Here is a 22746-nt window from a genome sequence, read left to right on the forward strand (position 1 = left end):
TGCTGGTGCCAGCCCTGGGGACCCTGGCACCAACCGGTGGAGTCGGGGCGAACACCCCCAGCGCCGGGCTGGCGGGGGCCGCGGGGACCCTGCACGGTGGCAGCGGTTCCTGGCGAGGCTGCAGACGGCGGCTGGGCTGCGGTGACGCCGGAGCACGGTAGGACTCGCTCCTGTCCCCTCTCCTCTCTTCCCACGGGGACCCCCTTGCTGGGTGCGGTGTTGCCAAACCTCCCCGGTGAGCCCTGCTGCCTCCAGCCACCCCGGTGCTGCCGATGCCGGGGAGAGCATTGATGCAGGGTGATGGTGATGCTGGGGACAGAACGCGCTGCGCCGGCTCACGACTCCCCACTGGTGCCGGTGGCCACGGGCGCGTTTTATGCCGCCCGGCGCGGTGCGTGGCGCGTAGTGGAGGGGGGGCTGTACAGCGCGGAGCCGAGCGCGGCGCTGGGCAGCAATCCCGGCCCACCCGGCCCCGGGGTGCCTGGCGAGCTTCCCACGCCGCCCCGGCGGTAATTGTTTTCCTCGGCGTGGGGAGACAGGTCGGGACACATGTGCCCCATCGGCGGCAGTGCTGAGCGCCGGGGCCCTGCGCGTGCCGGCTATCGCCGCGATCTTGTCCCGCATCCAGCACTTTCTTCCCCTCTCATCCCCTCTTGCCTTGGCACGGGGACAGATCCTGTTCCTCCCTTCCCGTGGGGGCGGAGGAGGTGGCGGGGGGCCAAGATGCGCTCGGGCGTGCTCAGCGCGTGCCTCGTGCCGGCGGGAAGGACGCGGGGCTCCCGGCACAGCCGTGCCTTCGGCTCCCACCACGCCAGCACGGGCACCGCCGAGCCCGTGCCCATCCCTAAGCACAAGGCGGGGGACCCCCAGCGTCCCCCTTCCTGGCGGCTGCTCCGAGGAAGGGTGGAGGGTGCCGGGGTGGCCGGGAGACGGCCGCCGCTGCTGGTGCTCCCTGTTTAGTTGCTTGGGGCTCATTGCCCGTCTCGCTGGGGTGTCATGAGAGCCGCCGTCGCCGGGCTCTAAGTACTGACGCCGGCAAAGGCATCCATACATCTGCTGCGGGCTGGGGTGAATCATCCCCCAGCAATGCCTGTGGCTGTGCTGCCCAGCCGCCCAGCTGCCCGGCCGACCCGTCGCTGCCCGCGGCATCTGGCTGGGGTGGAGGGGACGGTGCTAATGGCCGAGGCGGGGTGATGGGGACACGGGGGGACGGCGCTCGGGGATGAGCCAGGGTGACGGCGGGGCTACGGAGCGTGGCGTGCCCAGGCTGCGGAGCAGGGCGCGAGCCGGCGGGCAGCGTGTGGGCACCGGTTTGCCCTGCAGATGGCTTGGGACCGGCAGGCGCTGCTCAGGCACAGCGGTTTGTCTGCCAGGAAGAGGTGGGGACGCGCCGTTTCCTTTCCCGGGAGGCCACCACGGCCCCCAGCCGGTGGCACCCATGGGTGGCCGTGGGGCAGCCATGGCACCCTCGGTCCCACGCCCCGTGGGAGGAAGCGCCAAGCAAGCCGGCGACCGCCGTGTTTCACTTCCATGCCGAGCGAGCACCCGGGTCGCCCACGCAGGGCCCCGGGCGAAGAGGAGGAGGAGGAGGAGGAGCAGCGGAGGAGGAGCCGTGGGCTGCAGCCGTCCTCCTCGCCTTGCACCCCAGGAGCCATTTGGCCCCGGTGACCAGCTCTCGGCGGCGGGAGCAGCCCCAGCTCCGGCCAGCTCGCCCAGGTAGGGATGGCCGCAGTGGCAGTGGGTAAGGGAGCGTGTGGGCAGGAGGGTGCTGCTGTCGGGGCAGGGTGAGCCCCTCGGTCCCTGGTCCCTGCGGGCAGGCACAGGGTTTCGCCCGCTGGCTCACTTCTGCTTCTGCTCAGCGCCGGCACGCAGTGGCCCCCAGTCCCATGCCGTGGCTCCCGCCCGTGTCACAGCCAGCCAGGCAGGATGGCTCCGGGTCCGGCCGCGGATGGAGATTGTCACTGCTGTCCCCTTGGGTCGCGTTCGGTGCTGGGAGAGGTGCTGGCATTTCTGGGTCACACTCAGCCAGGCAGGTAGAGCTGCGGTGAGCTCCTCGCCAGCATGATGGGTATCTCTCCCTCTGCATCCCCCAAATCCTCCATTCCTTTGCCGGAGGGGTCAGCTCCCTCTTGCCCACCCGATCCGGAGCCACGCTCTCCCCACCCGATGGCCAGTTCGGCGCGACGGCGAGTGGCCAGGCTGGGAGCTCCTCTCCCAGCTCATCCTCTCCCAGCACCCTCCACCCTCGGAGCCTTATTACAGGCTTCCCAGGGAACTGGCCAATTAGCCCCGCATCAGTAATTAAATCCATGGAGGAGACCACGGACCCGGGATTACTCGTCCCTGCCTGGAAAATAAGAGCATCTTTAATGAGTCCTCGAACAGGTCTGGCTGCAGGAGCCATTAGCCCGGGAGCTGTGTGGTGATGCCGAAGAGCTTCCACGTGGCCGCCGGGCTGCCGGCCATCGCCAATGGGTCTTTTCGGCAGCGAGGGCAGAGACACGGGGGGGGGCTCCAGCCCCACAGGGGAGGTGGTTGTGGGTGCAGCACCCAGTGCAGCCACGCGCCCCACGGCCCCATCCGCTGCTCTCTCCGGCTCTTTGTGTGTGCTCAGTGGTGCACGAGGTGGTGGGTGACAGCCGAGCCCCTATGTGGGTGCTGCGCCCCAGAAGCACCCCGGGGAGCTGGGGGGGGGTGCAAGCACCACATCCTGCCTGCACCCGGCCTGTGGTGGCCGGCCACCCTGGGTGGCTCCAGGCAGCTGCTGCATCACTTGGTTCTGGATCTGTCCCACTGCCGGGGGCTGGCAGGGACCGGGGTGGGGGTGCAGGGGGGCCAGTGTCCCCCCGGGGAGCAGTGGCGTGCCCAGGTGAGCATCGGGGGGGGTCCCACCTCCCTGCCTGCATGTGGAGCACCCCGGTGGGTGGGTCCCGGCAGGAGCAGGCACTCTGCGTCCCCTCGGCCCCCGGCTGGGTGTCACTGCTGTCACCAGGAAGTCCCCAGCTGTTTCGCCACTTCCGAGGAACACCCCGACCCGTGGGAGAAGGCGAGGCGGTGGGTTTGCACCCACCAGTGGGCACGGGGTGCTGGGTGCTCCCCGCACCAGGATGCTGTTGCCGTGGCAACAGGTTTGTTCGGCTCCATCACCTCCTGGTACCCCCAGGCTGGCTCAGGCCAGATCCTGCCTGCATGTCCCTCGTCCCCAGGCTGCGTGGCACACGGCCGCAGCCTCGGCAGGGTGGCTCGGCAGCCTCGGCCATCGGCAAGCTGCCGCTCGAGCATCGCCGACGCCAAGAACTGGCTGGCACATATGTGGCAGGTGGGGAGGCTGCGGTGCGGGGGGACGCAGGCGCCGTGGGGCACTGCGGCAGCGGGGTGGGCGGCAGGGCCACCACCCCTCACCTCGCCGTGCCATGCCCGAGCTGCGGCTGGGCACGGGTGCTGCTCGGGGGGCACAGTGCAGGGTGGTCCCCGGTGCCAGAGAGCCAGTGGGCGCCAGCGGGGATGATGCCCACAGCCGAACGCTCCCGCTCCCCTTTGGTGCCACCGCAGCTACCCATGGGGGTGATGGGTGCCATGGTGGGGGGGCATCCCTGTGCTGGGGTCCCTGTCTGCGCCGACCTGGCTGGAGGCTGAGCGGTGCCGGGTGCCGGGTGGGCACAGCCGGGTGGGTGCCTTCCCCATCCCACCGGGCAACCGGCAAACTTGGCGCAGGGGCTTGGCTGTGGCGGGGAGGGGGTTGGGGGGGGCGGGGGGGGGAAGGGGGGAGGGATATTGCCATGCTGGTCATGTGTGGGAGCAGCAGCCTCGTCGGCGCTGGGTTTGGTGCCAGCCGGGGGCTGGCGGAGGAGAGGGGGCCGGGCTGCGGCGCTGATGGGGATGCTGATGGCGCCCAGGGGACCCCCCCGACTGTAGCGGGGTGCTGAACGAGGCCACCGCGCCACTGAGGTAGGACCTGAACAATGGCCGTGCCGGGCAGCAGCAGGAGGAGGAGGAGGAGGAGGAAGAAAGGGCTCGGGGGCCCCCCAGGCTGCCGCACAAAGGGTTGGGGTGGGTGTGGGGCTCCGGTGGCCCCCAAGCTGGGGCACGCTCCAGGCACGGTCCCCCAGGCAAACCCTGCACGTCCCCGGGGCTGGGGGTTGTGCCGGTGCTCGGGCTGCCCCTCCCCAGCACCCCCCACCCAGGGCCGCAGGCGGGTGCCCCTCTCCCCAGCAGGGTACGAGGTGGGGTGGCACGTCCGGGCCTGGAGCCCCCGGGTGCGCCGGTGCCGGAGCGGGTGCTGCGGGAGGTGGCCTTGGCGCAGGTGGCGGCGTGGGCTGGCGGTGGCCGGTGCGACCATCTCGCAGAGCAGCCGGTGGCATCGCAGGGGACGGGCAGGGCTGCCCGGTGGCACGGCCGCCCCAAGGATGCCACTATGGCACCTCCCCAGTCCCCCTCCGCCCGCGGGGTGCCAGGGGGGTGGCGTGCCCCGTTGCCATGCCGAGCTTCGCCGGCTGCCAGGAATGTGCTGGGGCTGCGTGCCCGCCGGGGTGGCTGCTGCTGGGGCAACGGTGCTGGCGGAGGGGTGGGCACCATGGGGGTCTGGGGCTCACCCGCCTTTGCCCACCCGTGCAGGGAGCAGCCTGGAGCCTGAGGAGCACAGCATGGAGCCGTCGGCTGTGCCGGAGGAGGAGGAGATGCCCCTCGCCGCGGCGTCCGGCCCGGCGGGTTGCCAGCTCTTCGGTTACGTGGGAATCGAAGCTGTGCTCGATCAGATGAAAATCAAAACCATGAAGACAGGCTTCGAGTTCAACATCATGGTTGTGGGTGAGCACCGGACGCGGGGTTTGGTCCTGATTGGGGCAGGAATCCTGTCTGCGATGCCGCCATGCCAGGGGAAATCATGCTTTTAAGAGATTTAGAGGGATTTAAGCAGCAATAAATTGGAGAGGAGCAACATCCTGTACCCATAACATAGCGATGCTGATGGGTGAGCTCATCTCAACTTCCGGGATGCTCCCAAGTGGGTACCAAGGGGTTATCGCCTTGGGGGAATAAATTTATTGGGGGTGCAAACCAGAGCTATGCCAACCTCTGGGATGCTCCCAAATGGATACCAAGTTGTTATGGCCCTGGGGGAATTAGTCTATCGGGAGGGACAAACTGGAGCTGCTGGCGTCCCCGCAGGGCAGAGTGGGCTGGGGAAGTCGACAATGGTGAACACCCTCTTCAAGTCCAAGGTGAGCCGCAAAGCCTCACAGCCCGGCCAGGAGGAACGCATCCCCAAGACGGTGCAGGTGCAGTCCATCACCCACGGTAAGGTCACCACCATGGGGTTGTGTCCCACCAACCCTATGGATGCGGCCTCAGACCCCTCCCCGGTCCCCTGCTTCTCCCCGATGCTTGGTCCCTGCTGACCCCCATCTCTGCCCCATAGTCATTGAGGAGAAGGGCGTGAAGATGAAGCTGACAGTGACGGACACACCAGGGTTTGGGGACCAGATCAACAATGAAAACTGGTAGGACACAACGGGGTGCAGCATCCCACCTTGGTGGGTGGCAATTTGGGGTGGGGATTGAGCTCAGATGCTGTCCCCCAACTCCTCATCCTCAGCTGGGACCCCATCATCAAATACATCAACGAGCAGTACGAGAGGTACCTGCGCGAGGAGGTCCTCATCACCCGCAAGAGGAAGATCCCGGACACCCGGGTCCATGGATGTGTCTACTTTGTCCCCCCCACGGGTCACTGGTGAGTCCCCACTCACAGCACCTATGGGTGCTCCCTGCTTGGTGGTGGGGTCACCCTGGGGGGATGATGGTGGTGTGGGTTAACCTGGGGTGATGCTGGTGGTGCGGGTCACCCCGGGATGATGGTGGTCCCTGGCAGGCTGCGCCCACTGGACCTGGAGTTCATGCAGCGGCTCAGTAAGATCGTCAACGTGGTGCCGGTGATCGCCAAAGCCGACACGCTCACCCTGGAGGAACGGGCAGAGTTCAAGCAACGGGTGAGGGCAGGTGCCCGAGGGGCTCCCGGGGTGCCCCGTGTCCCCCCCCAACCCCAGCTCAAGCCCCGTATCCCACAGATCCAGGAGGACCTGAAGACCCACGCCATCAGCGTGTACCCACAGGAGGACTTCGACCAGGACCCAGATGACCGGCTGCTGAACGACAGGATTCGGGTGAGTGTCGGGATGCCGGGATTGGGAATGCCGGCCCCTGGGGACCACAGTGGGGGAGCGGTGGCCCCTGGGGGAGCCTGGCAGCACCCCGGGTGAGCACGCTCCTCTGTGCTGGCAGGAGAAGATCCCCTTTGCCGTGGTGGGGGCGGACCAGGAGCACCAGGTGAACGGCAAGCGGGTGCTGGGCCGCAAGACCAAGTGGGGCATCATTGAAGGTGAGCGGAGCCCCTTGCACCCCCAGCCCTCCCCAGGTATGGGGGGGCCGACAGGGGTGTGGGGAGCAGCACCCATGGGCACATCCCTGCCTGAGTGGGTGCTGGGGGGTGCAGATGGTGGCATGGAGCCATGCCAGTGCTCCGGCGGTACCCGGAGCCTGCCGGGATGCGCTTCCCAGGCATCCCTCCGCCGCCCTGCCCGCCTGCCTGCACCCTGCCAGCCCCGCTGCCCGCTCTGCCTTGCTTTGCAGTGGAGAATCCGGCACACTGCGAGTTCCCCCTCCTGCGGGACCTCCTGATCCGGTGAGAGGGGGATGGGGTGGGGGGTGCTGGCACCCTACGGGGGGGGGGTGGACGGCGGGGGCTGGGGGGCAGTGATTTGAGACCCTTCCTCCCTGGGCAGGTCTCACCTGCAGGACCTGAAGGACATCACCCACAACGTCCATTACGAGAGCTACCGCGTGCGGCGGCTGAATGAGAGCAACCGGCCAGCGCTGAGCCCCCTCAACGGGCTGCCCGGCAAGGGCGAGGGCAGCAGCAACCTCTGAGCCACCATGTCCCCGTGTCCCCCCCTCCCCGGAGTCACCGCTGGACCCCTGTGGCAGTGCCTGTCCCCTGCCCATCAGTGGCTGTGCCTGGACCCTGCCTGGGGTGAGGAGCCTCCTGAGAGTGCCAGGCTGCCCCACGTTGGGTTCCCTGAGCCCTCGTCCCCAAGCTCCGCCATGGGCACAGAACCCCTGGACTCTGCACAGCATTAAAGATCGACCCAGAGCCTTCAGCCTTCGCCATCATCATCCTTCTGCTGGACCCCCTGCTTCTGACATGCCACCACCCTCCTGTGCTGCTCCAGCCGCTGGGGCCATGGGGTGAGATCCCCCTCACAGTGCTGCGAGGATGCCCGGTGCCAGCACCGGCCGGGCACCCCAGGGAAGTGGCGGTGCTGCCGGCAGGGTGCTGGTGGTGCCATGGGTGGCTGGGGCAGGAAGGGTGTGGGTCCGCTCCCCACAGTCACCCCCCCCCCTCCCCCCCGCCCTGCCTGGTGACGGCAGCTGGTACAGCCGGACTTTGAGCTGCTTATCAGGTGGCAGAGGTGCCAGGAGGGGTGCGGATGTGCTGCCTGCAAGGGTGTGGGGGGCTACACCTGACCGCTCCCCGCTGTGGCACCCCCCTGTCAGGGGCACCCAGCACTGGGTGCAGTCCCCCAAACCCCTTGGGCAGACCCCATGGGTGCTGGCTGCTGGCCACAGCACGGTGTGGGGATGGAGGTGCTGGGGCAGCCCCCCCAGTGCTCTGGGGGTGCATGAAAGGCCCCTTTGTGTCTCCCACCGCAGGCAGGGCTGGGGTGCGGTGGCCAGGATGGTGGCACACGGTGCCTCCCTGCCCACACCCCCGCCACCTCACCCCGGCCCTGCCGCAGGGCTCTGCGTCACCGCGAGCGCTGGCACCCTTTGCCCGGCCCCATGTTAATGATCCACCTGCCCGCGCCACTGCCGCCTCGAGCCCCCAGCAGCCGCCCCAGCGAGCCGTGCCCGGCAGTGGTGGCGGTGGCGGCAGAGCTGGGGGTCCTTGGCACGGGTGGCTCGGGGGGGCCGGCGGCTCCCTGCCCCGCGCCCCACCCCTCCGTCTCAGCACCCAGATAAGAGCGGCTGCTGGCAGCACCCATTTCCCGGTGCACAGCGTGGGTGGGAGAGCTGGCCGGGACCATGGCCGTGGCGACAGTGAACCTCCGTGTCGTGACCTCCTGGGTGGGCATTGCCCGGCTTTTTGCCATCATGCTGTCCTGCATCGCCTTCAGCTTGGTGGCCTCCACCAGGGACTTCATGGGTCCGTACGGGACGTGGTGCATGTTCACCTGGTGCTTCTGCTTCACCGTGACGCTGCTGGTGCTGGTGCTGGAGCTGCTGGAGCTCTACCCCAAGCTGCCGCTCTCCTGGGACGACTTCACCTCGGCTTTCTCCATGCTGGCAGCGTTGATGGTCTTCACCACCTCGGTGGTCTTCCCCTCAACCTTCATCAGCAGCCCCTGCAGCAGCAGCAAGTGTGCCCGGCAGGCTGTGGCTACCACCGCCTCCTGCCTCTGCTTCCTTGCCTACGCCCTCGAGGTGGGGCTCACCCGCGCCAAGCCAGGGGACATCAGCAGCTTCCTCTCCACCGTGCCGGGGCTCCTCAAGGTCTTTGAGGCCTACGTGGCTTGTCTCATCTTCTCCTTGCTGGATAACTACAGTTCGGAAGCCGGCCTGCAGTGGTGCGTGGCCGTCTACTCCATCTGCTTCATCGTCACCCTCCTCATCATCATCTTCACCATCGGCCGGTGCCTCACCTACATGCCTTGCCCGCTGGAGAAGATGCTGGTGGGCTACAACGCCCTGGCCCTGGTGATGTACATCACCGCCACCGTCCTCTGGCCCCTCTACAGCTTCAGGGGGAGGAACCGCCCTGACCCCTGCGGCAGGAACTGCTGGTGGGACAAGCACCTGGGGGTCACCTTCCTCACCATCTTCAACCTCATCGCCTACTTGGTGGACCTGATCTACTCTACCAGGATGGTCTTCATCAGGGCACCTCCCTAAGGGCTCCGGGTGACCCTGGTGGGGCGAGCGGTGGTGGGATGCGGTTGGGTGCTGGTGCAGGGCTGCCAGTGGAGCTGAGGAAGAGGCCAGACGCCTCGGAAAGCTCCTTCTCCCCACGCTGGAGCAGAGTGCCGTGGGGTGCTCCTGGGGGTGTGCTCAGCCTGGTGCCCCATGGGCTGCCTGGCTGGGGGGACCGGGGGGCCGGGAGGGGCACACCAGCGTGCTCCTGAAACCCTGGAGCCAGGGGGGGGCTTTGGGATATTAAATTGGGTCATTTTTCACTTGCTTCTGCCTCCTTTCTTCCCCTTCCTGGCTTTCTGTGGGATCCTCCCCGGTGGCACGGGGGGCTTGGGGGTGAGAAACCGGGGGGACACTGGCATTGGCGAGGGGGTGCTGGCAGCCGCATGGGGACACTGGCAGTGGCACAGGGTGGGGCATCGGGCTTCAGCAAATCCTCTTTTCTCCTCCTTGTTGACTCGGCACTGGAGTGAAGCAGGGCATGACCAGGAAAAACCCAACCCGGATGCCTTTGCCTTGGCAGCGGCACAGGACCCTGCCGAACGGGTTCAGGAGGAATGTGGCTGCTGGCGGGGTGGGTGGGCGGCGGCACTGAGAACCCACCAGGTCCTCATCACCACCACTGTGACCCCAGCAAGAGCCCAGCTGGGTTTGGTCCGAGCCATGCTGGCAGGAGCCCCATGCCTGCTGCTTTACCCTTCGGGGGCTGCCAGGGAGTCCCCTGCCTGGGGGGGACACAGGGTGGGGGGGTGGCTGTCACCCAGTGCCACCAGAGTTGGGGGTGCTGAGGCATGTCGTCGGGAGAACGGTGGCACCGCAGGCCGGTATACCAGGAAGAAGGCAGCAGAGCGGTACAGGCAGATAGGGACTGGTGCAGGCAGGGGAAGGTGTGCCCAGCAGGCAGAGCTCCTGGCACGGTGCTCCCGGATGTGGGATGGGTGCCCCGCAGGGCACGCCGGCAGGTTTTGGGGCCACCGTCCCCAGCCCACGCTGGTCCCTCCACCGCTGCTTGCCCTGGCCCTAGCCACAGCCTGGGGCCATCCCTGCTGCCTTGGGGCTCCCTGGGGGCTACGGAGCGGGGTCCCCACCACCACAAGATGGCACAGACTGGCTGCCATGGTGGCTGCAATGGGGGAAGGCGGTGAAAGAGCCCGGATCCAGCCTTGGACACTGCACGGCACCCATGGGTGCCATGGTGCCCGGGTGAGTGCGACCTCCATGCCCTGTGCCAGGGCCACTGCAGTGGGGGGTCCCAGCACCGCCGGTGATGGCAGTGCCACAGGTTGCAGGGAGGCTTGGTGGGTGTCCCCTTCACCCAGTTCGTGTCCCCATGGTGGCCATCACCCCGGGACCATGGCACCCTGGCACCGGATGGGCTGCTCCCCAGCACCCCAGGCAGCAAGGCCGGAGCATGCTGTGGTGCCACAATCACACCAAGCGGCAGGGCTTGGCCTTTGCGCTCCCGGCAGTGCCGTGGGAGGCACTTGCAGCCTCCAAGGCAGAATTTTTGGAGCAAATAAAGAGAAAACCACACTGGCCGGGTGCAGCCCTGCCCAGCGCCCGAGCGCGGCTATTTTTAGTGCCCGGGTTGATTGAAATTCATGGAGGAAAGAGGCAGGGGAAGCGAGGTGACGGCGGTGGCTGTCGCCGGTTATGAGTTGTGGCGCTTCGTGCCGGTAACGTGTTCGGCTCTGGATGGCATGCGGGCGGTGCTGGCACATGGAGTACGGTGAGGCTGGGGTGCAGGGGGCCGGGCTGGCAGTGGGGTGCAGGTGAGTGGGTGGAGGAGTAGGGGTGCAGGAGGAAGTTTGGGGGGTTTCAGCTGGGGGGGAACAGCCCAGCCCGGGAGAGCCCAGCCTGGGAGCCCCGTCGCGGCTCTGATCCTGGGGGTAACCCCGGGGCGTCCCCCAGCCAGGGCACACGGTGGCTGCTGAGGGTCCCCGGGAGCAGCCGGGACCCCGGTGCCGTGCCGGGTGAGCCCCGGTGCCGTGCCGTGCTGCGGAGCACCGGTGCCGGTGCGGTGCACCGATGCCAGTGCCGGTGCGGAGCCGGTGCCAGTGCCGGTGCTAAGTGCGGTGCCGCTGTCGGTGCAGTGCGGTGCCGGTGCGGTGCGATGCCGGTGCCGGTGCGGTGCGATGCCGATGCGGTGCCGGTGCCGGTGCATTCCTCCCCCTAGGGGTCGGTGTGCCGCGGCGCGGGAGGCGGTGCGGGAGGCGGTGCGCTCCTGCGCACGGCCCGGGGCGGCCGGGGCACGGCGGCGGCGGCGGGGAGCGGGCACCGCCGCGGGCCCGGGTGAGTGCGGCCGGGGCGGGGGGCGGCGGGAGCCCCGGCCCCGCGGGGGGATGCGGCGGAGCTGGGGCGGGCGGGAGGGGAGCGGCGGGGAGGGGGCCGGCGGAGCCCGGGCCGGGGCGGGGGGGGGGGGGGGGGAGCGGTGCCGGTGCCGCCGGTGCCGCCGGTGCCGGCCCCGCGGTGCCCGGAGCCCGCCGCCGCCCGGGCATCGCCCGCTCGTCCCGGCAGCACGGCCGGCCGGAGTCCCCGGGCAGCCCCCGAGCCCACCCGAGCCCCGGACGGGACGTCCGCCACCCGCCCCGGGACAGCCCCGGACCCCCCCCGGGCCGGTCTGAGCTCCCCCCCGTGCCGAGCTGGGGCAGAGGACGCGGTGCCCCTGGAGTGCCCCGTGCTCCCCGGTCCCGGGGTCCCCGGGGTGTCCCCTCCCTCACCACACCCTGCCGTATGCCGGGGCCGCCTCTGCCCCCCGGCCCGGGACAGCGGGGTCCCGGGGCTGGGCGAGGAGCACCCCGGGGGGGCTTCCCGCAGCCCGGCACCAGCGCCCAGCCCTCTCCCTTGTCAGTAGGGTGCCCCTGTGCCCCCAGGGACGCCCCTGTGTCCCCAGCTGGACAAGCTGCCCCCCAGACAAGACCGCCTGCGAGCCCCCATCAGCCCCCTCCAAGGCCTGATCCCTCATTCAGGGTGACTGCCTGGGGGGGGTCACATCCCCTCCCTGCCCTGCGGGGCTGGGGGCCACGGCCAGGAGCCCCCTGAGCTGCTCCGTTACCCATCCTGAGCATCCCCAGCCGTGGCTGGAGCGAGGGTGAGTGGGGCAGCCTGGCAGTGCCGCTGGCTGGGACGGGTGCTGGGGTCAGCCCCGGGGTGGGGGCTCCAGCTCCTGCCCAGGGAAGGGTTGTCCCACACCAGGGACATGACCTGGGTGCTCCCCAGAAGCAGGTCCCCGGGGCAGGCCAGAGCGTGGGAGCCCATGGGGGGGTCCCTGCGAGCATCGGCGGGTCTGATCCCATCCCGGCGTCCCTGCAACCCTCTCACTGCGCCGGCCACCTCGGTCGGGTGTGGATGTGGCATCTCAAAAGGATGGCACCGTATTTTGCGGGGACACACGTGCTCCAAGGCAGCTGCCTAGGGGAGTGGGTGACTGCCTGGCAGGGAAGGGGTTAACGCCAGGGGGGTTTCGGGGTGCTGGGGAGTCCCCAGCCGGGTACACCCAGGCTGCTTCTCACACCAGTGACCTCACGCCACTGCCATGGCAACAGCTCATGAAGTCACCGGTGCCGAGAGCAGGGTGGCCGCCTCGAGCGTGGGGTGATGGGATGGGAGCGTGGGAGGCTGCCGAGCGCTGTCCCCCCACTCTCACCGCACCCTGCGGGTCCCCCCAGAATGAGCTGTGCCCCCGCCAACGCCTCCGCCTCCGCCTGACCCCCACCCTGCCTGCCCTGCCCGCACCACCATGCTCATCAAGGAGTACCGCATCTGCATGCCGCTCACCACCGAGGAGGTGAGTGGGGGGCAGTGGGGGGACCAGGGCTGCCTGTGCCCCCGGGGCCAGGCAGGAAAGGGGGGTGTTGGTTGGGAAGAGGGGTGCAGAGGTGGGGGGAGCCCTGAGCCCCCAGCCATGGGTGCCAGGGACAGCTCAGCTGCAGGGACCCACCGATGGAGGGGGCTGCGTGTGGGGGTCCTGTATGCACAGCAGTGGGGTGCCAGGGGATTGGGTCCCTGCCCGGCAAGGGACTGGGGGACACGGCGGCCCGCTTTGCCATCCCCTCGTGGCACTGTTTGTGGCAGGGAACATCTGCCTTGGCTGAGCTGCCAAGCTGTGCTTTGGCCACGGCCATTGGGCTCGGGATGCTCTGTGCTGGGTGCTGAGATGTGTTTTGGGGTGCAGACAGGGGGGATGTCCCATCCCTGGGCGGGGTGACCTTGGGGCACGGAGCCCAATGGCAGCACTGGGGGCTGCTCAGGGGCAGCCCAGTCACAGGACCATGGGATGAGCCGGCAGGCGAAGGGCACCAGGGGTTTGGGTGCCCCTGGCACCGCAGCACTCGGGGCGGCTACTCTGATGGGGAGCACAGGCTCAATCCCAGCTCCAGCAGGGAGCCTGAATCCCTGTTGGCAAACAGCAGCGATAGCCGGCAGCCGGTGGCATCCCCGGCCAAAGGTCGCTCCTGAGCACCTGGTGCCGACGGGGCTGTTTCAGGGAGTGGGGAGCCGCGGTGGCGGTGCCCACGCTGGGCAGCACCAGCACCCCCCAGGCACCGGTTTTGTGTTCGCACATGGGGAAGGTTTTCAATTAGGCAGAGAGGGGCAATAAGATCCCGCTGGCAGTTAGGGTGATGGATGGGATCTTCAGCGGAACAATAAAACACTTATTGCATGTCTGTGTCATCAAATACACATGCACACACATATATATTCATATACATCTCTCTCTCTATATATATATAGTTTTCTCTGGCTCCCAGGTAGCTTGCTGAGCAGAAAGCCTCCAGGCACTCTGCAAGGCACTCAGACACTGGGGAAGAGCCAGGAGGGCAGCATCTGGCCCTCGCCCGGGTGCTGGAGCAGCCCAGGGGGAGGGGGGTTCAAACAGGGTGCCCTGGGAGACCCCTGCCCACTGCACAGCTCGGGGTCTGTCACCCCTTTGCTCCATGCCTCAGTTTCCCCTCTGAGTGGTGCAGCTGGAAACCTGTTAGCCCGGCAAAGAGGAGCCCATCCTGGCACCGGCTCTGCCGGGAGGGTGCCGGGGCAGGGGATGGCAGCGCTGAGGCCGGGCGCTGTGGTTGCAGTACCGCGTAGGGCAGCTCTACACCATCAGCAAGCACAGTCACCAGGAGAGCGAGAAGGGTGAGGGCGTGGAGGTGGTGAAGAACGAGCCCCATGAGGACCCCATCCATGGCCCCGGCCAGTTCACCGAGAAGCGCGTCCACCTCTCCAGGTGAGGCTGCAGCTCCAGCAAGGGGTGCTGGGTGGGGAGGGGGCCCCGGTGCGCTGGCTCTGTGCGGCAACACTACGGTGGGGAGCATAGGGAGGCATCGGGGTGGCTCCATCCCTCCCTCCAAAATTCCCGGGGAACATCCTTTCTGGGTCCATGACACACTGCAGTGTGGCTGCACCCATCTCCCAGGGTTGCATCCATCTTCAGGGACTGCCCCTGTCTCCCAGGGGTGTACCCAAATCCTGGAGTGCACCCATCTTTGGGGGCTGCGCCCAACTTTGGGGGCTGCACCTATCTCTCAGGGTGTACCCATCTCCTGGGGTGCGCTTATCTTGAGGAGCTGTACCCATCCTCGGGGGCTGCACCCATCTGTGGGGGCTATCTCCCAGGGTGCACCCATCTTCCATGGGGTGCGCCCCTCTCTGGGGGCCACACTTATCTCCTGGGGTGCACCCATCTTCAGGGCATGCACCCATCTTGCATCTCCCAGTGGGCACCCATCTCCGGGTATTGGAGCTGCGGCGCGGGGCTTGGTGGGGATGCCCAGGCTGCTGCTCAGCCCGTCCCTGGGGGTGTCCCCATGCGCAGCCCTGGGTGCCCATTGGGCAGCCGCTGGCACCCAGTGCTGCTGTCCCCGTGTCCCCGCCACTGGCTGCGGCACACCGCGGTGCGGGCATCAGCTGCTCCCCCGCCCAGGGAGTCGCTGGCGTGAGACGGGCTATTTTTAGCCATAGCACTCACGATTCCCCTCTCGGGGATGGTATTTATAATGCCTGCAAATTAATCAAAACTCACCTCCCGGCTCCCCTGGGGGCCTGATCCTGCCCTGGGAGCGTGGGCAGCCATGGGGTGCTGGGCAGGGTGGACAGGGGTGCCTGGGGGCAATGGGGGCATCCTGGGGTCCTGGTCCTGGGAAGGTGGAAGCGGTCCTGGGGAAGGGGTGGGGGTGCCTGGGGAGGTGGTAAGGGTGCCTGGGGAGGAGGTGGGGGTCCTGGGGAGAGGATGGGGGCACTGGGGTAGAGGTAAGGGTCCTGGAGAGGTGGCAGGGGTCCCTGGGGGGGGTCCTGGGGTGCAGGTGAGGGTCCTGGGGTGCAGGTGAGGGTCTTGGGGAGGTGGCAGGGGTCCCTGGGGGGGGGTGCTGGGGTGCAGATGAGGGTCCTGGGGAGGCAGCAGGTGTCCCTGGGGAGTGATGGGGTGCAGGTGAGGGTCCCTGGGGGGATCCTGGATGTGGAGGTGAGGGTGCAGGTGAGGGTCCCTGGGGGGATCCTGGATGTGGAGGTGAGGGTGCAGGAGGGGTGCTGGGGTGGAGGTGAGGGTCCTGGGGAGCAGGTGGGGTCCCTGGGGAGAGGATGGGGGTCCCAGAGCTGGGGCCGTGCTGTGGGGGCTGCATTCAGTGGAGCAGGGCCGGGTGGCACTGGGCAGGGCTGTGCCCGCCAGCCGTATTCTGCCCTGAGGGGGGTTCCCCCCGCCGCTGTGGTCCCCCCGCAGCAAACTGCCGAGCTGGGCACGGGCGGTGACCCCCCGGATCTTCTACATCACGGAGAAGGCCTGGAACTACTACCCCTACACCATCACTGGTGAGCCCCAGGCAGGGCGCGGGGACGGGCAACCGGGCACCACCGGGCACCCTGCCCCTCTCCGGTGGTGACGACGGTGGGCTGCCGGGAGAGCCCGGCCGTGGCCACTTCCCAGTCTCACCGCTCCCTCTCTCCCCTGTGATGCCACCCGGCAATGCCACCCCACGGTGCTGCTGTGCCACGGTGTCCCTGCAGAGTACACGGTAAGGAGATGGTATGGGGGGACCTAGCCCCTTCCCCAGCACCTGGTATGGCTGGGGAGGGGGCACTGGGGTGAGTGTCCCTTGGGGCTTGGTGTCCCTCTGGGTGGGCGTCCCTCGGGGTGGGCATCCCTGGGAGTGGGCATCCCTCAGAGTGGGTGTCCTTGGGGATGGACATCCCTTGGGGATCAGCATCCTTGGGGCTGGGTGTCCTTTGGGGGTGGGCACCCCTGGGGCGGGTGTCCCTCGGGACAGGCATCCCTCAGGGGCCAGCTGACGGCCGCTCCCTGCAGTGCTCCTTCCTGCCCAAGTTCTCCATCTACATTGAGACCAAGTACGAGGACAACTGCGGAGACAGCGAGAACGTGAGTCGGTGCTGCAGCTGAGACCTGGCAAACTCATTGCAGGGTGGGGGGACACACACATACACGTGGCCAGCGCCTCTCACCCTCCCTCCCCTCCCCAGATCTTCCGCAGCGATAAAATCCTGGGTGACCACGAGGTCTCCTTCCTGGACATCGCCTTCGACGAGATCCCCGAGCGTTACTACCGCAGCTTGGAGGTAGCACGCGTGGGGACAGAGGGAAGTTCCCCGGGGCCATCCCCTTGTCCCCCCATCTCCAGGGGGGGCTTCACAGCCCCATTCTGCCCCCCCCCCCGCAGGACCCCCGTTTCTTCAGCTCGGCCAAGACGGGCCGGGGGCCGCTGCGGGAGGGCTGGCGTCAGCACACCAAGCCCATCATGTGCTCCTACAAGCTGGTGAGCGTCAAGTTCGAGGTGTGGGGGCTGCAGACGCGGGTGGAGCAGTTTGTGCACAAGGTGAGGGGGGTGGGGGGCCGAGGCCAGGGTAGGGGGGACATGGGGGGACGGTGACAGGATTCTGACCCCCGTGGTGCATCACAGGTGATCCGGGATATCCTGCTGATCGGACACCGGCAGGCTTTTGCCTGGGTGGACGAGTGGTGCGGTGAGTCCGCGGGGCTGCTCCGGTGCTGCGGGTGAGGGTGGGGGACACAGTCGCCGGGGTGACCCCGAACCCCCAGGGTGGGAGGGGGCTACGGGTTTAACCGCCGATGCCACTAACCCCACGGGCAGCTCCCGCTCTTCCTCCCTGGCAAACCTGCTGCCTGCATTGCTTGCTCTGCTCCGCTCCCCCTGCCCTCACGTCTGCCTGCACCCCGGCACGCTGCCTGCTCCGCTGCACGCCTGGGGAAGGCTTGGCTGAAGCAGGGGGTGGGGAGAGGAGCCCCAGCATCCCTGCCTGCGCTGCCTGCACCGCCGGTCTGGCAGGGAGACATGCTGCAGGCAGCTGCCACATGCGGACATGGGGACGGGAACCCCGGGTTTGGCGATGGCCGGCAGCGGGTGCTGGCAGCAGAGGCCGGCAGCGGGCACGGGGTCGTCCCAGCGAGCGGCTCTCTGCCTTCCAGACATGTCCCTGGAAGAGGTCCGGGCCTTCGAGACTCAGATGCAAGTGGCCACAAACCAAAAGCTGGGGAGTCAGCACCCCTAAACCCCGCCGCGCGGGCAGCCCTGCCGCACGCTGCCTGCAGGGGATGGAGACCCCAGACCCTGCTGCGCTGCCCGCAGGCGGGTGCAGGCAGGGGGGCTTGTGCACGGTGCACACCGAGCCCCCCCTGCACCCTGTGGCGGAGGGTTCCCCCCCGCCTGGCTGTCCTCCCCATGCATCCCCTGCCTGCGCTGTCTGTCCATCCCTTCCCTGCTGCTGGCTGGGCTGGTGCCGGAGCGGGGGGCTGGCTGCACTGCCCAGCGTCCCCCTCCCTGCCCGTCTGCCTGTCCCCAGCCCTTGTCCCTTTGCCGGCACCCAGCTTCGGGGCGAGCCGGTGCGTGGGGTGCAGGCCGCCCCAGGATGACGGGGTGCAGGATGTGGCTGTGCTGAGCGGCCCCAAGCCCGGCTGTGCTCGGCAGGGATGACAATGGAGGAGGTGCGGCGCTACGAGCGGGAGACGCAGGAGGCCACCAACGAGCTCATCGGCCTGGTGGCACCCGCCATCTCGGTCAGCGAGGTGGGGCAGCCCACGGCCACACACTCGGCCCCCGCCAGCGCCCCCTCCACCCCCCTCAGCGACGAGGCCCCCGATTTCCTCACTCCCCCCAAGACTCGCCCGCGCAAGAAGTCGGCGCCGGAGACCCTGACGTTGCCTGTGCTACGGGAACGCGCCAGTGCCGAGTGATGCTGGCGGTACCAGCGCCGTGCGACCTCCCTGGCCAGGCTGCCACGGCCCCTCCGACGGGCGCCAACCCCAGAGAGGGACCTGCCGTCGGGGCGTGGGGAGCCCCAGGGGGATACCAGCCTCCCTGAGCCATCGTGGGTGCCCATGTGGGACATTGCCACCATCGCTGGGCCGGGCCCGCGGGCTGCACAGGGAGGGGACGCCAGGCCAGTGTGGGTCCCCGGCAGCGTCAGGCGATGCTGCAGGGGCTGGTTCGCTCAGCGCCACCCACCCTGGTTTCCTCAGGGGCCACCGAGGCTGACGAGCAGCAGGGCTGCGGCAGCCGGTACCCGTGTGCCATGGCCGGGCTGGGTGCTGGTGCCAGTGTGAGCAGCTGCGGGGCTTGGCGAGCGATGCTGGAGCACCACCCTGCAGGATAGGCACCGGCACAGGGGCACAGCACGTGTGACAGTGATGGTGACAGCTGGGTGCTGGGCTGGGGCTCCCTGCGGGACCCCAGGGGTTGCACAGCCCCGTGGATGACAGGTCCCACAGTCGGGGTCCCCTTCGTCATCCCTCCAGAGGCCGTGGCCACCCGAGTGGGGCTGGGACAGGCTCAGCCCTCTGTTTTCTTTGGGAAAACAAAGGCCTTTTTGGAAATAAAGCTCGAGACACGGCAGCTGGTGGTGGTTTATTCAGTGCCATGGAGGGGTGCCACGCCTGTGCCAGCATGCTGCGTCCCCCGGGACTGGACGTGTGCAGTGAAGGATGGCTGGATCGCTGATCCGTGTACGGGGAGACGGGTTCCTGGGATGGGGCCACGAGGGGCTGGGGGTCCGGTAGGCAGGGCAACACTGGCTGCGTGGGGTCAGCCCAGCCCTGGGGCGATGCTCCCAGCTGCACTGGCAGCACTGGGCTCCCCTCCCTGCCAGCCATCACCGTCCTCCAGCTCCTCAGCACCCGGCACAGCCAATGCCACCGGCCCCAGCAGGGTGATGTAGTAGGAGCTGCAGTAGACGGGTGCCTTGTTGGGACTGGAGTAGACCTGCTCTGGCCGGAGCGAGGCGAAGGGGTTGGTGGCGTAGCCCATGATGTGCGTCTCAAGCTCCACCAGGATCTGCAGGGAGGACTTCAGCTCCTGCTCACTGCCGGGAGAGGGGGAGGATGGGCCCCGTTACTGGCCAGCTGTGCCAGTATGCTGGGGGCAGCGGGGCCATGCTCACCTGTAAACGGTGAAGAGGACAGGCAGGCGGTAGTCCCGCAGCAGCAGCAGGGTGGGCAGCCAGCCTGCCAGCAAGTCTGGACAGGCATGGAAACCTGTGGGGACACAGCAGTGAGGGTCCCACCTCCCTCCTGGCCCACCCTGGCCCTGGGGAAAGGCAGCTCTAACAGCACCCACTCCGTCCTGGAGACCCCTGGGGTGTGTGGGTGATGCTGGCAATAGGGTTTAGCAGCAAGGTGGGTCCCATCTCCCCAGCACCATGGGGGCAGTCCCGGCTCTGGGTCCTGGGCTGAGCCACCACACCGAGACCTGAAGGCAGAGACCCCTTTGGGTGCTGCTTGTACCTGCTGACTGGCAGGTGGGTGACACAGGCAGGATGCTGAGTGCGTGGTGGGGGGGGCGAGGCAGCCAAGCCCCAGGGGGTCACCCTGGCTGCTCCGGCTGCCTGTTGCGGCTTGGTGCAAAGCCCTGGGCATGACCCAAGCCACCAGCAGGCTCGGCCCCAGGTGCTGCCAGGGTGCTCAGGGACTACCCTGCCAGGGATGTCCTGCTCTAGGCAGTGGGGTGGCGAGGGGCTGGGCGGCCAGCTTGGTCACTCACCTGGGTGAAAGCCCACCACCAAATCAGGGCGGGCGGCCAGCTTGGTCTCCACGTGGCTCTCCCAGAAGTCGTGGTAGAGTCCCTTGTAGCTGCTGAGATAGACCCTTCCCTGGGGCGCCGGCGTGGCCAGGGGTGGCCTCATGATGGGCCCATCGACCACGTCCACCCCCACCATCACCAACTCCATGCCCCGGTGCCCCGGGAACATGCGCGTCAGCTCGTCGTAGTCCGTCAGCCGGGTGTTGAGGGTCTCGACGTGGGATGCCCCCACCACATGCACAGTGAGGGCCTTGGCGAGGGGGTCGATGCTGAAAAGCCGCAGCCCCAATCCGATGGTGAGCGGCCGCGAGTGGAAGTCAGTTACCAGCCGCCGGACAGATTCGCGCAGCTCCCCATCCTCTGGCCGGGGCTTCCCAGCGTTGGCCCAGAGGAGGGTCATGTACCGCCCGGCCAGGATGGCGCCCAGCTTCTCCTCCAGCTGCCCCTGCATGGAGAACCAGTCCTCCCAGCCCTCCACGTCCTGGGCAGGTTTTGTCCAGGTCTCTGTGGGGAAGGGGATGTCTCCTGGGGGGGGATAGGGAGAAGTGTTGGAGGTCGCAGTGGTGGCCCCACAGCCCAGGCTGCCTGTCCCACATGGGCTGTGGGGGTGCTGGACCCAGCCACAGGGTCTGGAGCCAGGAGGAGGGACCCCACATCCCTTCATGGGACCTATGCAGCCTGGGGCAGGGCGGGGATCAGGCAGGTTGGATGGAGGACACACACAGTGTGGGAGCAGCATCCCCTGCCCTACCTGTGAAGATGAGCCACTCCACCAGCCGATCTAGGGCCACCAGCTTCAGCTTCTTGCAGAACTTCTTGTGCAGCGGCCAGTTGGCACGCTGGCATGCCACGCCGCAGTAGTACACGTTTTGGCACCTGGGGAGAGAGGCAGTGTGCCCAGCTGGGGGGGGGGCGGGGCCAGGATCCTGCCTGCTGAGCCTGGCTCCCTGCCACCCCCTCCCAGGGCTGCGTTGCTGTTTTGGGGGTGCCCTGTGGCTGGAGGTTGGGCATCGGGGCCAGACACCCCCAGTTTCACCCTGGCCACTGGGCTGGAAGCGAGGGGATGGATCCAGCCCCATGCCATCAGACCACCTCCCCCTGCCCCATACCTCTTGCATCGTCGGAGGCTTTTGGGGTCAGGGAGGGCATCGGGGAGCTTCTTGCACTCAGCGCAAAACTTGAAGGTGTCCTCCATCTTCTGGAACATGTCGAAGTAAGTCCGGATGCCAAAATCCCTGCCACTCTTTCTCCCATCCATGGCAGACCTGCAGATGTCATGGGGGCTGACGAGCAGGATCCAGCCCACATTGCTCTGCTATCATGGCGGGGCTGATGTCCTCCCTCCAAGGCTGCCAGGATTTTTAGCTCCAGCCAAGAGCATCCTGGCCCGGACTGGGTGGGGATGGGGAGCTGGGGAATGGGCTGGTGGAGGGGTGCACCCAGGAGCTCTGTCAGAGCACCCTGCATGCAGGCTGAGCTGGGAGGCTGGGATGAGCCAGGGGAGATGCTCCAGCTACAGGGGGGGACACATGGGATGCTTTGGGGGGGGAGGGGGGGTGAGGAACACGCACCCATGGGTGCTCACTCACTTGTAGTCCTCGTAGCTCTTCATGTTGAGCTTCTGGAGGATGACGTGGGACAGCCCTGGCACGTTGCGGTCCATGGCCTGGAAGCCCAGTGAGTCCACATCAGGTGCCCTTGCCACCGGCTCCTCCATGGGCTTCTTGGGGCGGCCGGTTTTGGGGGCAGTGCCTGCGTTTTGCTGGGCCATGGTGGCTGCGGGAGAGAGGGATGCAGGTGAGGGGGTTGGTTCTTGGTTCCCCGGGTGCTGCCGGGGTCCCCCACGCCGCCCGCCGCCCCCGCGCCGCCTCCCGCCCGCCATCCCGCTGCTCGTCCCCGGCTGTGGCAGCAGGGAGGACGGAGGAGCCGGTTGATGCCGGGCAGCTCTGGTGCACGTCCCGCTGCCAACGAGGGAGGGCTGGGCTCAAATGTCAGCCCCAAAAAGATAGCAGTGGAGGAGAGTGGCTGCGGCCCCTCTGGCAGGAATCGGATAGGGGAGCTATTCTGGTCATCCCCTCCCAGGGAACGGGCCAACCCGCTCCGGGGGTCCGGCACCCGCCCCGAAAGCCACCGGTGGCGGCGGTGGGGTCCCCCGAAACCCCCTCTTCCCTGGAGCTACACCTTCACTGCACCCCTGGGGGGAGCTGGGGTGGCTGCCCAAGCCCCTGGGACCATTCCCCTCTGTCCCCATGGGGCCTGCCAGCCCCCCGCCGTGAGGCCCCTACCCCATCCCGGCCTGTGGGGACCCCCCCTCTCCCTCAGGGCCCTCAGTGGGGCGTGAGCGAGCGGCTGGGTGGGCACTGCGGCCTCTGCCAGGAGTGGGGCTGGGGCACCAGCTGGGCTCCCCAGGGGCACGCCAGGCCGCAGGGAGGACATGGTGCCCCTGCAGCACCCCCCCTACCCAGCCGCTACGGGTGGGGTCGGGGGGACCCCCGTCCCACGGGGAGCCCCACAGGTAAGGGCTGCCCACACCCATCGTGGCGGCGGCACGGGCTTCACGGACACGCCCCCCAAGGGGCGGGGTCTCGCGAGGCTTCGAGGCCTCGCGGGAGCAGCCGCGTCGCCATGGTTACGCGACGCAGGCCCTCCCCTCAGGCAGGTAGGTGCCGGGTTCGCGCCCCGCCGCCGCCCCGCGTCCCCGGCGGCTTCCTGGGGCCGGTGCGGGGCTGCAGGCCGCACCCCGAGG

At 68.1% G+C, this 22746-nt stretch overlaps 4 protein-coding genes across 7 annotated transcripts; 3 read left to right on the forward strand and 1 right to left on the reverse strand.

Moving 5' to 3' along the window:
* The first annotated feature begins 139 nt into the window (after positions 1–139).
* SEPTIN12 (septin 12) lies at positions 140–7147 on the forward strand. 3 transcript variants are annotated; one of them, XM_052772892.1, is made up of 10 exons: positions 140–157; positions 4615–4806; positions 5167–5295; positions 5417–5498; positions 5594–5731; positions 5870–5987; positions 6066–6161; positions 6280–6376; positions 6628–6679; positions 6780–7147. In XM_052772892.1, exons 2-10 carry the CDS (start codon positions 4644–4646, stop codon positions 6922–6924), a joined length of 1020 nt encoding a protein of 339 aa, XP_052628852.1. In that variant the 5' UTR covers positions 140–157; positions 4615–4643; the 3' UTR covers positions 6925–7147. The 3 variants fall into 3 exon arrangements, with proteins under 3 accessions (XP_052628852.1, XP_052628851.1, XP_052628853.1); XM_052772891.1 differs by lacking the exon at positions 140–157 and adding an exon at positions 1606–1716; XM_052772893.1 differs by lacking the exon at positions 140–157 and adding an exon at positions 3847–3948.
* Positions 7148–7264: 117 nt separating this feature from the next.
* LOC128134772 (myeloid-associated differentiation marker-like) lies at positions 7265–9225 on the forward strand. Its single transcript, XM_052772901.1, has one exon. It carries the CDS (start codon positions 8080–8082, stop codon positions 8944–8946), a length of 867 nt encoding a protein of 288 aa, XP_052628861.1. The 5' UTR covers positions 7265–8079; the 3' UTR covers positions 8947–9225.
* Positions 9226–11187: 1962 nt separating this feature from the next.
* On the forward strand, positions 11188–18818 carry LOC128134768 (cytoplasmic phosphatidylinositol transfer protein 1-like). 2 transcript variants are annotated; one of them, XM_052772897.1, is made up of 10 exons: positions 11188–11256; positions 12632–12751; positions 14040–14188; positions 15677–15765; positions 15961–15968; positions 16259–16330; positions 16432–16527; positions 16629–16784; positions 16869–16932; positions 17895–18818. In XM_052772897.1, the coding sequence occupies exons 2-10, from the start codon at positions 12704–12706 to the stop codon at positions 18158–18160; spliced, it is 948 nt and encodes a 315-aa protein (XP_052628857.1). In that variant the 5' UTR covers positions 11188–11256; positions 12632–12703; the 3' UTR covers positions 18161–18818. The 2 variants fall into 2 exon arrangements, with proteins under 2 accessions (XP_052628857.1, XP_052628855.1); XM_052772895.1 differs by lacking the exon at positions 11188–11256 and adding an exon at positions 11630–12055 and having other exon boundaries at positions 12633–12751.
* MSS51 (MSS51 mitochondrial translational activator) lies at positions 18814–22148 on the reverse strand. Its single transcript, XM_052772874.1, has 6 exons — positions 21590–22148; positions 21110–21265; positions 20752–20876; positions 19962–20525; positions 19363–19456; positions 18814–19284 (listed from the first exon to the last, which is right to left on the reverse strand). The coding sequence occupies exons 1-6, from the start codon at positions 21880–21882 to the stop codon at positions 19008–19010; spliced, it is 1509 nt and encodes a 502-aa protein (XP_052628834.1). The 5' UTR covers positions 21883–22148; the 3' UTR covers positions 18814–19007.
* Between the last annotated feature and the right edge of the window lie 598 nt (positions 22149–22746).

Source organism: Harpia harpyja, chromosome 21 (genome assembly GCF_026419915.1).
Source record: "Harpia harpyja isolate bHarHar1 chromosome 21, bHarHar1 primary haplotype, whole genome shotgun sequence".
Classification (NCBI taxonomy): domain Eukaryota; kingdom Metazoa; phylum Chordata; class Aves; order Accipitriformes; family Accipitridae; genus Harpia; species Harpia harpyja.